This window comes from Taudactylus pleione, unplaced genomic scaffold (assembly GCF_031769625.1).
Source record: "Taudactylus pleione unplaced genomic scaffold, aTauple2 ptg000043l, whole genome shotgun sequence".
Classification (NCBI taxonomy): domain Eukaryota; kingdom Metazoa; phylum Chordata; class Amphibia; order Anura; family Myobatrachidae; genus Taudactylus; species Taudactylus pleione.
The window spans coordinates 8360744-8374690 of NW_028284445.1; the positions used below are offsets into that span (position 1 = coordinate 8360744).

General features: G+C 49.9%; 1 protein-coding gene across 1 annotated transcript in view; it reads right to left on the reverse strand.

The window, feature by feature from the left end:
* Positions 1-756: 756 nt before the first annotated feature.
* The window catches only part of KL (klotho), a 100914-nt gene continuing 87723 nt past the window's right edge, over positions 757-13947 (reverse strand). The window contains exons 4-5 of the mRNA XM_088460232.1: positions 5978-7088; positions 757-1959 (exon numbers count right to left, since the gene is read on the reverse strand). Coding sequence (XP_088316358.1) covers positions 1622-1959; positions 5978-7088 — 1449 coding nt within the window. The 3' untranslated portion in view covers positions 757-1621. The remainder of the gene's footprint in view (positions 1960-5977; positions 7089-13947) is intronic.

Consider the following 13947-nt stretch of genomic DNA (forward strand, 5'->3'; position numbering starts at 1 on the left):
AAAAGTTTTGCAGCGCCGGGAGGGGGCGCTGTGAGCCCCTCAGCCTGGCGCAAAGCCAGTGGGGGGCGCGATCAGTGTGACCGCTCCCCCCTTCAGGCATAGGAGATTGCTGTGGCTGCTACTTAGCAGCCGCAAGCAATCTCCCGCTGCAGCCCAGCACACGCTGTGTGCTGGGCTGCTGCAGAGGGAGGAAGTGAGGGGGGGGGCGCCGGACCCGGGCCCCCGCCGGGCCCCTCTGGAAGCCCGGGCCCGGGTAAACTGTACCCGAACCCCCCCTCTCGGCGCCCCTGAGTGTAAGAGCCGGCGTATAGTGATTGCGGTGGGCATCCTGTTCCACCCATAGGGCTGTTGCGCTCTGTTCGGCGGCACCGGCCGCACTACAGTAGCTACAGCCTTGAGTATCACAGTGATATTAACGAATATGACATTGGTACTTACCATGAGATGGGTATGAAATCCTGGCTGTCCGGATGCCGCTGTTCAGAATACCGACAGCCAGAATCCCGACACCCATAAGAATGGCTGATAAGTATTTTCCCTACCCTAACCCTCCCTCCCAGGTGCCTAAACCTAACCCCCCTCCCTAGTGCATAAACCTAACCTCCCCCTGCCCACACTCTAAACCTAACACCCACTCCCTGGTGCTTAAACCTAACCTCACCCAATAGTGCCTAAACCTAACCTCCCCCTCCCCGCACCCTAATCCTAACACTCCCTCCCCAATGCCTAATCCTAACCCTCCCCCTAATGCCTAATCCTAACCCCGCTACCTAACGTTAACCTCCCCCTAATACCCCGATACTTACCTTCAGGATACTGGTGCCGGGATCCTGACCTGTCAGGATTTAGGCGTCGGTATTTAGACCGTCGGCATCCTGCACGCTGGGATGCCGACTACATCCCCTTACCATTACTTACCCCTCCTCAGCAGCATCCTCCATGCTGATGCTGGCAGCCTATCACTGCCAGCACCACGCTGTTATGTCATGTGCATGCCTGATGGCCAGCCTGCGTATGTATGCTCACTACACTTTCACCTGGCGGGGACTCAGCACTGCCTGGAAGGCTTCTCTGTTGCTGGGTCCTCATTGGTGGCAATGGGGGCAGAATCGTTATCGCAATCTATAGATGGTGTAAGCTACACAGTGACAAATAGCAGTGAGCTAAGCTTACTGCTGTTTGTTAAATACTGAAAGGAGAACATCACCCTTTTAGCGAGTGCTAAAGGGGTTATGTCTCTTTGTTAAATGGGGCCCATAATTTGCATTTATGTTTGTTATGTGCTGAGTATCCGAGTCTACATTTATTATATAGGACTTTCATTGAGACTTACACATAATATCGAGGAAAATTCTAAACAGTATAAAGCGTATTACAAAGTAGAGCTCTACAAAGCATCAGTAGTAGGGTTCACGCCTATAAATTATTTCACAGTATTGTACAGTGCGATAAATGCACTAATCTTAATGGATACTTCTGTAGGACTGTGCAAAGTGTTTTGGGCTCTCCTAGTCAGCTTTGGCAATTGTCAGGAACCCTTTCAGCAGGAGGTATCCGTAGCCGAGGGCCTTCTTCCCCTAATCTCTTCCCAATAAGATTTCTGGGTTTGTTTTGTGCTCTGCTATTTATATCTCCTTTTGCCCTTTTTTGAATAATATGTGATCATAAAGACAAAAATAACAAAAGTACAACCTATAAAAGCCAAGAAAGCAAATAAATATTTTCTGTTCTGAATAAAGTGGCAGTCTGAGCACTCAAACATCTCCTCTGGACAAGGGGTCGGAGTCGCTCCCGGGCCTGGAAATCCATTCTTTTTTATGATTTCATTATATATGTCCTTTGAGTCTTTAGACTCGTACTTATTGGTGACATATTTGAACAAGCCAAACTGGGGATCCATCTTGTCAGTGAACGAATAAGCAAAGTATCCGCGGAGATCCACTCCATCTATCACTGTTGCTGAAAGAGATTGAAATAAAATACTTTTATTAGTGTTTCGTATTCATATACTAAATTATGCTTCTTATTGTCATCATTTATATAGTGCCAGCAAATTACGCAGCGATGTATGCAGAATCTAAGTCATTCATATCAGTCCCTGCCCTATTGGAGCTTGCAGTCTAAACTCCCTAACATACAAGCCTACAAAGGTTCATTTTAGCCTACGGTACCAGTATGGTTTTGGAGTGTGGAAGACAACTGGAGGAAACTCACACAAGCATGAGGGGAACCGACGAACTCCGCACATATTAGCCAAGACCAGAATTGCTCTTTGACATCAGTGCTGTGAGGTAGTAATGCTAAGCACTGTGCCATATTGTACTTGGCAAAAATGGGGTGTAATTAATTGGAACTGAGAACCATATTTAAAAGTTACCATGAGTGTAATATTCTATATTGCTCCCCAGCAAAGCTAAGGTGAACTATCATACTTATGGGTCAATCCAATTATAATGGGTGCGAGTTGGGTAAAAAAAAAAAAGTGCAAAAAACAGGTATTTAACACATTTTAAGAACCTCCATTACTTAATTTATGTCCACTAACAGCCTTCTATATGGTCCTGCTATCTCAGTTGGGGGTCAAGGATGGTTTTCCCACTTTTCAAACTCTTCTCCCAGTTCGTTCTTTGTACACAATTCGCAGCGAGTAGCACGAATTGTAATTTCTAATCAGACTGCGCATTTTCTCAGGAGCGCGCATTAATGCAAAGCGAGGGAGTTTAATGAACCAACCTCGTATTTGCAAACTTGCACCTAATCGGATGGAGCCCATAGAATACAACATATATAAAGCCACCTAGTGGTCATGTATGGCAACACAGTGGTTTGCATTACTGTCTGGGCAACATTGGAGTCACTGGGTTTGATTCCAATGCAATGTGCTATCTGTGTGGAGTTGGTATGTTCTACTCATGGGGCCTATTCATTATAAGGAGAAAGGGATTATTTCTGAGGGAAATGGGTGTTTTCACGGGATATATTGCTTTTTCCTATGTATCAAACACTCCATGCGGGTGACAACAATCATCTGTAAGTATAGACAGTGATAGTCTCCACTAGTTAACATGGAGTTCAGCGTTGGTTCTGCTCCACCTCAGAATGGCGATTACACTAGTTGTTGAAGAGTTTCTTTCTTTTTTTTTCCAGAAGCCTTTCTCCCTATCAGAAAGGTCAGATTGCATTGCATGTTCTGTTTTCAAATATTGCTTAAACTAAATTGGAACCAAAAGTTGTCTGACACATGCACAGATAGAGTCAAGGTAAAGCATTAGGGGCATTCATTCTAAAGGTGCATACACACACAACGATTTAGTTAATGACCGATTTTAGTAAACGATTTTCTACCTTGAAAAAACATGAACTAAAATCGTTTACTAAAGTTGTTCATTTACTATGTTCATTTAAATGTAATGAACGATTTTTTAGAACTACAAACGATTTTTGCATATTCCCTTACTGAAAATCGTTGAGTTGACAAGTCTGACTGAACTACAAACTACAAACGTGAACGCGCATGAACGAAAATCGTTCATCGTTTGACTCAGAAAGTGAAAGATTTTTACAAACGATTATCGTTTAACGATAAACGTTCAAAAAATCGTTGTGTGTGTGTATGCACCTTTACAACTGCCAGCCAGTATAGCCTCAACGTGATGGTAACAGTGGCATACACAGGATTTCTAGAGAGGGGTTTCCAAATGCTTCATTTATAAGTGAGTGTGGCCAGTCCATGAAGAGGGCATAATTAGCACATAACCAGCTATAATATACGTCATACTAAGTATAGTGCATGTAATAATTCTGACATATATACAGGACCAGCAATCACAGTAAGCCATTATATGCGGTAGTAGGGCCATCCTGCCTGAGCTGAATGTTTTTATTTCAGATGTGGGCTCCATTACAGAGTATGGGAGCAAGTCTGGGAGAGCAGCAAAAGAATCTTGCACTGCCCTGGAATATATGTACAGATTGGTCTCCTAATGCACTGGGCAGTATTAATAATTAACCCTATAGATGGTCTATATCAGTGCACCCCTAACAGTGCATATTTTCCAGATCCCCTAATTGGTGCACAAGTATATTTATTACTGGCTGACGCATTTTAAAAGATCAACAGGATAGAGAAGGCGATAGTGACAAGACAAGGAAAGGCTAAGCACACTGCTCCCTCCACCCACCCATGATATTCCTCAGCTGTTTTAGCAGCAATTCCATTTCCTAAAAATCTCCTCCATTATTACCACCAACCTGCCGCTCACTTCCAGCTGCTGCGGGAACTCCTGTGAGTCTTCGTCTTTTTAAAGTGGCAATAATTTTAAAGTAGCACCCTATCACATAAGCCCCCTGAGTATATGTTTTTATATGTTGTTAAAATATAACTATTTCAAATAGCTTCAAAGCTTTATAAGAATGGCATACTTTATATAAACCCTGCAATCATCTATGGTGCTACAGTATGCTATAACCTGAGTTGCAATATAAATGTTTGCGCCGTGCTACTTCTCTATGCCGAATGCAATGCTCTGTAACTGCTCTTTTATAATTATATTTTGATTGTGTGTTATGTTCTCTGTGCTGTTGATTCACATTTGTACCTATTTAATCTAGCTGCATAAGATGGGGCTGATTCAGCCCTGGACACCGTCCCAGTTCAGTCTTTATTCACGGAAGGATTTAGGACTCCGCACGCGCCTGTGCCACAATGCTGCTGCAGTACTGGTGTGTGTGGGAAATGGAAGCCTGATTGACACACTGTGGCTGTTTGAGGGGGGTGATGAGGAGGAGCGTCTAAAATGTAGGTGTGTAGCCAGAATTTTAGGGGCATGCTGAAGCCAGCGACTACGTTGTTAGAAGCAGCTTCACTGGCCTTGGCAGCTGGACATTCTGAGCAGCCTTAGGGGCCTATTCATGATACGATAAATGGCCCGGTAGCCATGCAGAAACACTAGTTTCCGCATATTTAGGTTATCGGGCGTGTCATCATTATGGGTCCGATAGGACCCCCTGATAGTCAGCAAACTCCGAAAACAAAGTTTGCTTCCAAGAACAAGCGTTATCTTCAGACAGCGATTGCTCTCATAGACCCGCTCCTTCCTATGGGAAGGAGTTCCGTGGTTGCGAAGAGGGATCCCTCCGCCGCCTCCTCACTACCTCCCCGGCGGCTGTGAGCATGCGTGACCTGAGGTCGCACATGCATAGCCGGGACGACGGGGAGCAGGTAAGTAATGCAGCTACTTCTGTAGCTGTGATACTAACCATGGGGACAACTGCTTTTCGGAGCAGCTGTCCCCTCACCGGAGCAATGATTAATTGTTCCAGTGTCCCGTTTCCCCCGCTGCGAGCTGGATACTTAAGTATCCCTCGCAGCGAGTTCAATACTTAATCATCGGCCTCAAATAATGAATAGGCCCTTTGGTGTTGCGCAGATGTCCGATGGTTCGGTCAATGGTCACAATGGTGATCCGATGTTGCATTTTGAGACACAGGGCCTAATTCAGCAGTGCACGTTAGTAATTCTACTGAATGCAGATTCCTGGTGATCGGGAACATGCACAGGCACCAGACCCATTTTGCGTAATGCAGCAGGACGTGTGATGCCTCCTGTGCATTACCATATCAGCACAGACGGAATTGCAAAGCTGCTTGCGAGCAGCTTTGCAATTCCGTCTGAAGCTGAATCAGGCCCACAGTCAGCGGATCTAAGAAGCCAGCAGTGGGCGTCTTTAATAAAACGTCTTAGATCCGCTGTGGCTATAAAAGCAGCCCTGATCACTCCTATGTCCATCTATGGATCAGACCCTATGCAACAGAACAATTAAATAGTGTTTCTTGCCAGGTGCTAATGCCAAATCTGCATCTCAACATTGGTTGGCTCAAAATGATCTCACTACAAAACAAACAGCCCATAATTGCTTAAACCCCAGTAAATAACACTCAAGAAGTTTTAAGTTAGCTTACTTTATATATACTTTACCTTTTAATGCTTCGTTTATGTAGTGCTGCATGTAATAGACCCTTAACTTATCTTTCAGGTGACCATCGTCAATTCCATTTGCTAGTATGTAAATTGGGATATTGCCATACTTGTATTTTATCCAGTTTAAGATTTTTCTCAGTCCCCAGGGAACCACAGCATAGTTATTTGGGGAGTGTAAGAAAGTACTATCTGTAATAAATTGGACTTCAAGGACATAGTCATATCTCACTGTGTCCTCCATTTCCCAGTGCACAAGTTCAGTAGTATAGTGGGTCAAACCAAAAAAGTCAAAAGTCCCTCGGATCATGTGCTTTTCTGCTTCCGTGAAATGTGGCAAATGAAAGTCAAACATGTGTTGGCCTATCCTCTGGCTTAGCCATTCCCGCATCACTTTGGGATAGTCGCCGCTGAGGAATATTGGCTCTGCTAGACGACCGATCTCAAATTCTAAAAACCTCTCGCTGGTGTTGTTGTCATCCCTAGAAAAGGGAGAAGCTGGTTCCACCCAATCGGCATGAAGAGCCAAAGAGATCTTTCCTTTCTGCGATTTTCGGAATTCTCTATCATACAGGTGCCAAGCTAATGCATGGGCCTTCAGGAGGTTGTGGACTGCAGCCGAGGTGAGGTTTCTCACTGGGGGCTCATGCATAGTTATCCAGATGCCCACATATTTTCCAAGTTCCTTAAAGCATACCTTGGCATACTCAACGAAAGCATGGACAGTGCGAACGTCCCTCCATCCTCCCATTGTAAAGAGTTTTGTAGGCATTCCCTGGTGTTTGGCCATAGGCTGCCATAGGGCAACCACTGGTGTAATATTGACTTGTACAAGTGCATTGAGGAAACACTGGTAATAGTGTAGAACGCTGTGGTTGATCAGGGAAGTGTTTCCATGAGGAAGGATTGACGTCCATTTCAGTGTGAAGTAAAAATGGGAGATGTTTGTTGACTTTAGCAAAGATATTTGTAGCCTAATAGAAGCATAGTCAGCACAATGGGTTTTCCTCTTGGGCGCTTTGAGGCCCTCCACTTTAGTAAGGGCCTTGGTCTTATTCATGTCCCATATGTAGACACTTGGGTCATTGGATTGGGATAGAGTTGTATCAATCTGCAGGAGACAAAAATGCTAAGACTATACATACATAGGACTATACATACAACAGCACAGAAGAAAGACCTACTAACTGGCTAAACTGGTTTTCCAAGTTGAGATGGCTAAAAAATATGAGATATGGTAAGAACTTACCCTTGTTATCTCTATTTCTACGAAGTCCATAGGGTTCCACAGGATACCTTGGGGTATAGGTGTGACGTCAGTCGCTGGGCACCATAGAGTTAAGCTTTTCAGCCTCCCAGGATGCACTAGGGTCCCCCTCCTATACCCCGCCCCCGAGCCAAGGCACCTCAGTTAGTTATCAAGCCATAGGCCGGAGGAGGAGAAGGAAGAGAGAGAAAAAAGATCTGGACACATACAAGAATCACATTCTCACCAGAGGGAGACGGAAAACCGGTGACCAGAGCAAAGCCCATCTGCAGCACAGGTGCGACAGGGCGGGAGTCCTGTGGAACCCTATGGACTTCGTAGAAATAGAGATAACAAGGGTAAGTTCTTACCATATCTCATATTTTCTACTTCAGGGTCCATAGGGTATCCACAGGATACCTTGGGGATGTCCCAAAGCAGTATCCTTTAAGGGTGGGGACGCTCCTGTGCAGAAAGGAGAATCCGCCGCCCGAAGGAAGCATCCTGAGAGGCGAAGGTGTCAAACCTGTAATACCTCACGAAGGTATGGACAGAGGACCACGTAGCAGCCTTGCAGATCTGAACTGCCAAGGCACCACGTCGAGCTGCCCACGAAGGACCCACAGACCTAGTGGAATGAGCCTTCAGAGAAGGAGGGACCGGTAGGCCTTCATGAAGATAAGCTTCAGAAATAGCCATACGGATCCAGGCTGCCAAAGTTTGCTTTGAAGCAGGCCAACTCTTTTTACGGAAGCCATAGAGGACAAACAAGGCATCCGACTTCCTAAACGAAGAAGTGCGGTCAACATAAGTCCTTAAGGCCCGCACAACATCCAAAGAGGCCTCACCCACGGAAAGACCCGGTGAGTTAAAGGCCGGAACAACGATTTCCTCGTTAACATGAAACTGGGAAACAACTTTGGGAAGAGACTCGGGCCGAGTGCGGAGTACTGCCCTGTTCCCATGAAAAACCAAGAAAGGGGGTCTACAAGAAAGAGCCCCTAACTCAGAAACATGTCTGGCCGAAGCAATGGCCAGAAGGAAAACAGTCTTAGCTGTTAGCCATTTAAGATCCACTGCCCAGTGGTTCAAACGGCGGTCCTTGGAGAGCCCTCAGGACCACAGCCAAATCCCAAGGCGCCACAGGTGGAACAAAGGGCGGCTGAATGCGGAGAACACCTTGCATAAAGGTGCGCACATCCGGGATTGTAGCAATCCTACGGTGAAACCACACAGATAGGGCCGAAACCTGTACCTTCAAAGAAGCAAGGCGAAGCCCATGATCTAGTCCCGCTTGCAGGAAGGCGAGAATCCGAGACAGACGAAACTCCCGCGGTGCATAACCTCTCGGTCGACACCACTGGAAGAACGTATGCCACACGTGATGGTATATCCTCGCGGAAGACGGTTTCCGAGCTCGTAACATGGTACGCACCACAGAGCTGGAAAACCCCCGGGACCTCAGCATGGCCGTCTCAACAGCCACGCCGTCAAAGACAAGGACCCTGAGACAGAAGGTCCGGTCGTAGCGGCAATCGCAGAGGACTGTCTACGGACAGACCCTGAAGGTCTGAGAACCAGTGCCGTCTGGGCCACGCGGGAGCTATCAACAGGAGCGTCCCTCCTTCCTGTTTGAATTTCCGGATTACCCGTGGAAGGGAGACCGGAGGGAACAGGTATGCGAACCGGAACGTCCACCGGACGGACAGAGCATCCACCAGAGACGCCCCTTCGTCTCTTGTGCGAGACCCGTACACCGGCAACTTGTTGTTGTGCCGGGACGCCATGAGGTCGATCTCTGGAAGACCCCACCTGTCCACCAGCAGTTGAAAAACGTCCGGGTGCAGGGACCATTCCCCCGGATGAACGTCCTGGCGACTTAGAAAGTCCGCCTCCCAATTTAGCACTCCCGGGATGAAGACCGCTGATATGGCCGGAAGATTGCGCTCCGCCCAAACCAGGATCCGAGAGACCTCTACGAGAGCCGCCCGACTGCGAGTTCCTCCTTGCCTGTTTATGTAGGCCACGGTGGTAGCGTTGTCCGACTGGACCTACACCGGGTGACCCTGGAGAAACCGATGTGCCTGCTGGAGAGCATTGAAGACCGCACGGAGTTCCAAGATATTTATTGGAAGCTCCGCTTCTGTCGGCGTCCACCTGCCCTGGAACAAGTGTGGACCCGAAACTGGTCCCCAGCCCCGAAGACTGGCGTCCGTTGTCAACAGGACCCAATTTGGAACCCAGAACGGACGTCCCTTGTTGAGGGGGGTCGTCTGTAACCACCACGCAAGGGACAGGCGAACCTCCGGGGTGATCACAATCGTCTGGGACTTCAGAGACTGAGGCAGCCCGTTCCACTTGGACAGGATCAGGTGCTGCAGAGGTCTGGAGTGAAACTGGGCGTATTCCACCATGTCGAACACCGACACCATGGAGCCCAGTAACCTCATCGCCGAGTGTAGGGACACCCGGCGGCTGTGCAGACAACTGCGCACCCTTGACTGTAAAGCAGAGATCTTGTCCTCCGTCACGAAGATCCTTTGCTATCCCGAGTCCAATAAGGCTCCAAGATGCAGAATCCTCCGAGACGGGATTAGAGTGGACTTCTGCCAGTTGATTAGCCAGCCGTGCCGTTGCAGCAGTGCAATGGTCAGGTCCAAATGGCGTAACAGGAGCTCTGGAGATCCTGCCACCAATAACAGGTCGTCCAAGTACGGCAACATGCGGACTCCCTGCAGCCGCAGAGAAGCCGCCATGACCGCCATCACCTTGGTGAAAACACGTGGTGCTGTCGCCAGGCCAAAAGGTAACGCCCGAAACTGGAAGTGGTCGCTGCGGATTGCAAACCTGAGGAACTGTTGATGGCGCAAAAGAATAGGGACATGCAGGTAAGCGTCCTGTATGTCCAATGACACCATGTAGTCCCCAGGTTCCAGCGCCAGAATGATGGACCGTAGGGTCTCCATCCGAAACTTCGGGACCCGCAAAGACTTGTTGAGTGCTTTGAGGTTGAGAATCGGAAGATACGACCCATTGGGTTTCTGTACCAAAAATAGATTTGAATAGAAACCCTGGCCCCTCTGGGAGAATGGAACAGGCACTATAACTCCAGCCTGGAGCATAGTGTGCAATACCTTCCGCAGCTCCGAAGCCTTGTTCCGGTCTGATGGTAGACCCGTGGTGAAGAATCGAGCCGGGGGTCTGTGCCGGAAGGAGAGGGCGTATCCGTGGGAAACCACCTCCAGAACCCAAGTGTCTGTCGTAGTGGCCGACCAACACTGGGCGAACTGCAGCAGGCGGCCTCCCACCCTGGGATCCCCCAAAGGGAGGCCCGGACCGTCAGGCCGCAGGCTTGTCATCTGGCTTGGGGGCCGGACGTCTGGTACTCCATGCCTGCTTCCGGGGCTTGGCCGATTTCTTAGGACCAGCCTGTCGAGGAAACGACTGTGGTTTGGGCCTGCCCTGGGCCCTAGATGACCGAAAGGACGATGGTCCAGAACCAGAAGGAGCAGCGGCCGACGGGAGACAAGCCGATTTGGCTGCCGCCAGCGTGGCCACAATCTTATCCAGATCCGGACGGAAGAGAACTTCTCCGGTAAACGGCAACGCCTTTTTGGAATCTGCGTCCGCCTTCCAGGATCGCAGCCACAAGGTGCGACGAGCAGCCACCGCTGCTGAAGAAATTCTAGACACAGGAGTACTAATGTCTAGGGCCGCCTCGTTGATATAAGTGGCCGAATCACGGAGATTACCAATCAACTCCGCCTGTTCGGCCGGACAGTCGTAATCAAAAGAAGCCTCTAATGAATCCGCCCAGCGCTCCATCACTCTGGCAACCCAGCAAATGGCCATAGCCGGTCGTGCTGCCCCCCCCGCAAGGGAATAAGCGGACTTCAGGCAGATCTCCACCTTGCGGTCCGTAGCATCCTTAAGGGAGGACATAGATGGCATCGGCAATGTGGCACTACGGACAAGACGGGTCACGTGAGAATCCACCTGTGGAGGGGATTCCCGCTTTGCAAAATAATTATCCGCGAACGGATAAGCCACCGCCAGGCGTCTCTGCGGCTGGTATCTTTTGCCAGGCTGTTTCCACGCCTCCTCTAAATGGTCCACCAACTGACCCGAAAGAGGAAAGACTGTGGCATCGCCCTTCACATCTTTAAAAAAGGCATACTTAGATTTAGCCGCTGGGGGAACTTCGTCCTCAATCACCAAGGCTGTGCGGACCGCCCGAATAAGTCCAGGAATATATACTTTGGACTTAGCATCAGCGTCCTTAGTATGGAGAGGTTCCTGATCGTAAGGATCCAGAATCTCCCCATCATCAGACGTCCCCTCGTCATCCTCATAAGGAGCCGACAGAGACGCCAACGGCCGTTTATGCGGCCGCATCACAGACTCCCCTTGCAACACATCCGACAAGTGCTGTACAGAACTCATCAGGGAGTTAACCCACGCCGGCTCCTGAGAAACCGGGAGCGGGGAAATAGGGAGATTGTGGGGTACCACCAATTGTCGTGGGAAACCCTGCATGGGTGACGACACCACTGACTGCTGGGATAAACTCATCGGTGTAAACGCGGGCTGCGGAGCTAACTGGCCCACTAAGGCTGTAAGCGCCTGAGCGAAACAAGTCCAGGGCGGCTCCTGTACCGGTGCTGTAACCGTAAGAGGCCGCGCCATGGACAAACACTGCCGGCAAAGGCCCTCCGCGCTACCCTCCCCCTCCGCTAACGGTACTTTACACGTAGTACACTGTAGCCGGAGGGGAAAATCACTTTCGGACATGATGGCACCACGTATGTGACCTCTCTCACCAATTATAACTTAAATATGCAAGAGACCACCCTGCAGCACCGCACCGCAAGGGCTTAGCAGAAAGAACAGGGACAGTAATAAAGCTGACAGTTTAGAGAAAAGTTACAGGCAGCAGCGCTAGCACAGTCACATACAATGCAAAGAAAATCAATTCCTGCACTAACAGCGCTGATCACTCAACTACGCAGACACAGGGCCTGGTAGGACACAGCGCTGCATACACAGACCTGACCACAGCGGAGGAGAGGTATGCGGGGGGACCCAGACCACGATGCTTCCGTCCAGCGCTTCCAGCAGCGTTCACCATGCGTTCTGGAGAAGATGGCCACCGAGGAGCAGAGAGGAGGCTGGCCTGGGGGAGGAGCGCTGCCACAGGACCAGTCGGCAGCGTGCAGAGAGGGCTGTGTGCAGCGGGGGAGGCGCCGGCTGTGAGACAGGGAAGGCGCGCTCCCCTGGCATGCATTTAACCCCTGGGACGCCGCAGCGCTACCGCTCTGCTGCGGTCCGCTGTCCCAGGGGGTAGTGGAAAGCGCAGGTTGGTCGCCTGGCTCCACGCTGCAGCCAGTCCCCAGGGAGCCCCCTGCCTGGGGACTTAGGACCATGTGACCAGTGGGGACCCACCGCGGGACCCCGCTGCTTACCTTTGTCCCCCTTGGATCCGGCCATGGTCCGGAACATCTGGGGTCACCGCTAGCTGTGACCCCAGATGCTCACCAGCATCCCCGGATCGGTACCGGCGTTCTGGTACCGGCAGGGGTGTAGGGAAGACAGCATGGACGTCAGGACTGACTGTCCATGCTGTACATCCAGATGTGCAGCCACAGCTGCACTGAAGAAAGCTTCAGGGGCTCTTCTAGCCCCCACTCCGACAGGTGCACCCGACTCCGGCCGGGCACCAAACTAAACTGAGGTGCCTTGGCTCGGGGGCGGGGTATAGGAGGGGGACCCTAGTGCATCCTGGGAGGCTGAAAAGCTTAACTCTATGGTACCCAGCGACTGACGTCACACCTATACCCCAAGGTATCCTGTGGATACCCTATGGACCCTGAAGTAGAAAGTCTAGAACATTGGGCCTGATTCAGATGAGGACGCAATGCTGATATTTACGCAGATTGAGCGATTGTTAGCCATTGCGCACACGTAATCCGCACTGCGCATGCACAGCGAATGAATTGCGATTACGTACATATAGAGGATTTAGTCGCAAAGTAAGTGGCAGGCAGCCAGCGTTTGGGGTAGGTAATGGGGGCTGGCTAGAGAAACGCAGGCATGTCGGACCATTTAGACACCGTTATCAGGGCCTCCATAAATTAGCCACTGCGTCCTTCATCACACCAGGAGAGCCCCCACTGTGTCTGGAGACCCGCTGTGTCTGCGACAGCTTAGACTTACTCAGAGACCTGATGGCCGCCTTATCTGCGTTCCATGTTTCTGGTTTTTGTGCGTGAGCTACTGATGTGAGATGCTCTCAGTGGGCATCTCTAAACACTGGATGGCGAGTGTTTCATTGGCATATTTTCACAATAGGGAATATGTGAGAGATCGCAGCTGCTATGACATTTGCGTCCACATATGACTGATAAGGCAATGTATATAGTAGAGTTGCAGGTGCATGGTGATCTGGGTATGTGCATGGTGATCTGGGTATGTGCATGGTGAACATCTGTCCATCCTAGCAACACAGGTAGAATCACCCTGTTTCAGCAAGGATCGCAACTGCGATTACACACACAATCGGCCAGTTGTTGCGTCCTACGCATGCATCGCAGTGTGCGTACGTGAAGACTCCACTGCGATCTGGACAGCAATCAGTGTCTACGCAGACCCATCGCAGAGTGATTGACAAGAAGTTCTGTTTGGGGGAGGTGACGGGGGGGGGGGGGGGGGGGTTGGCGAACTCAGG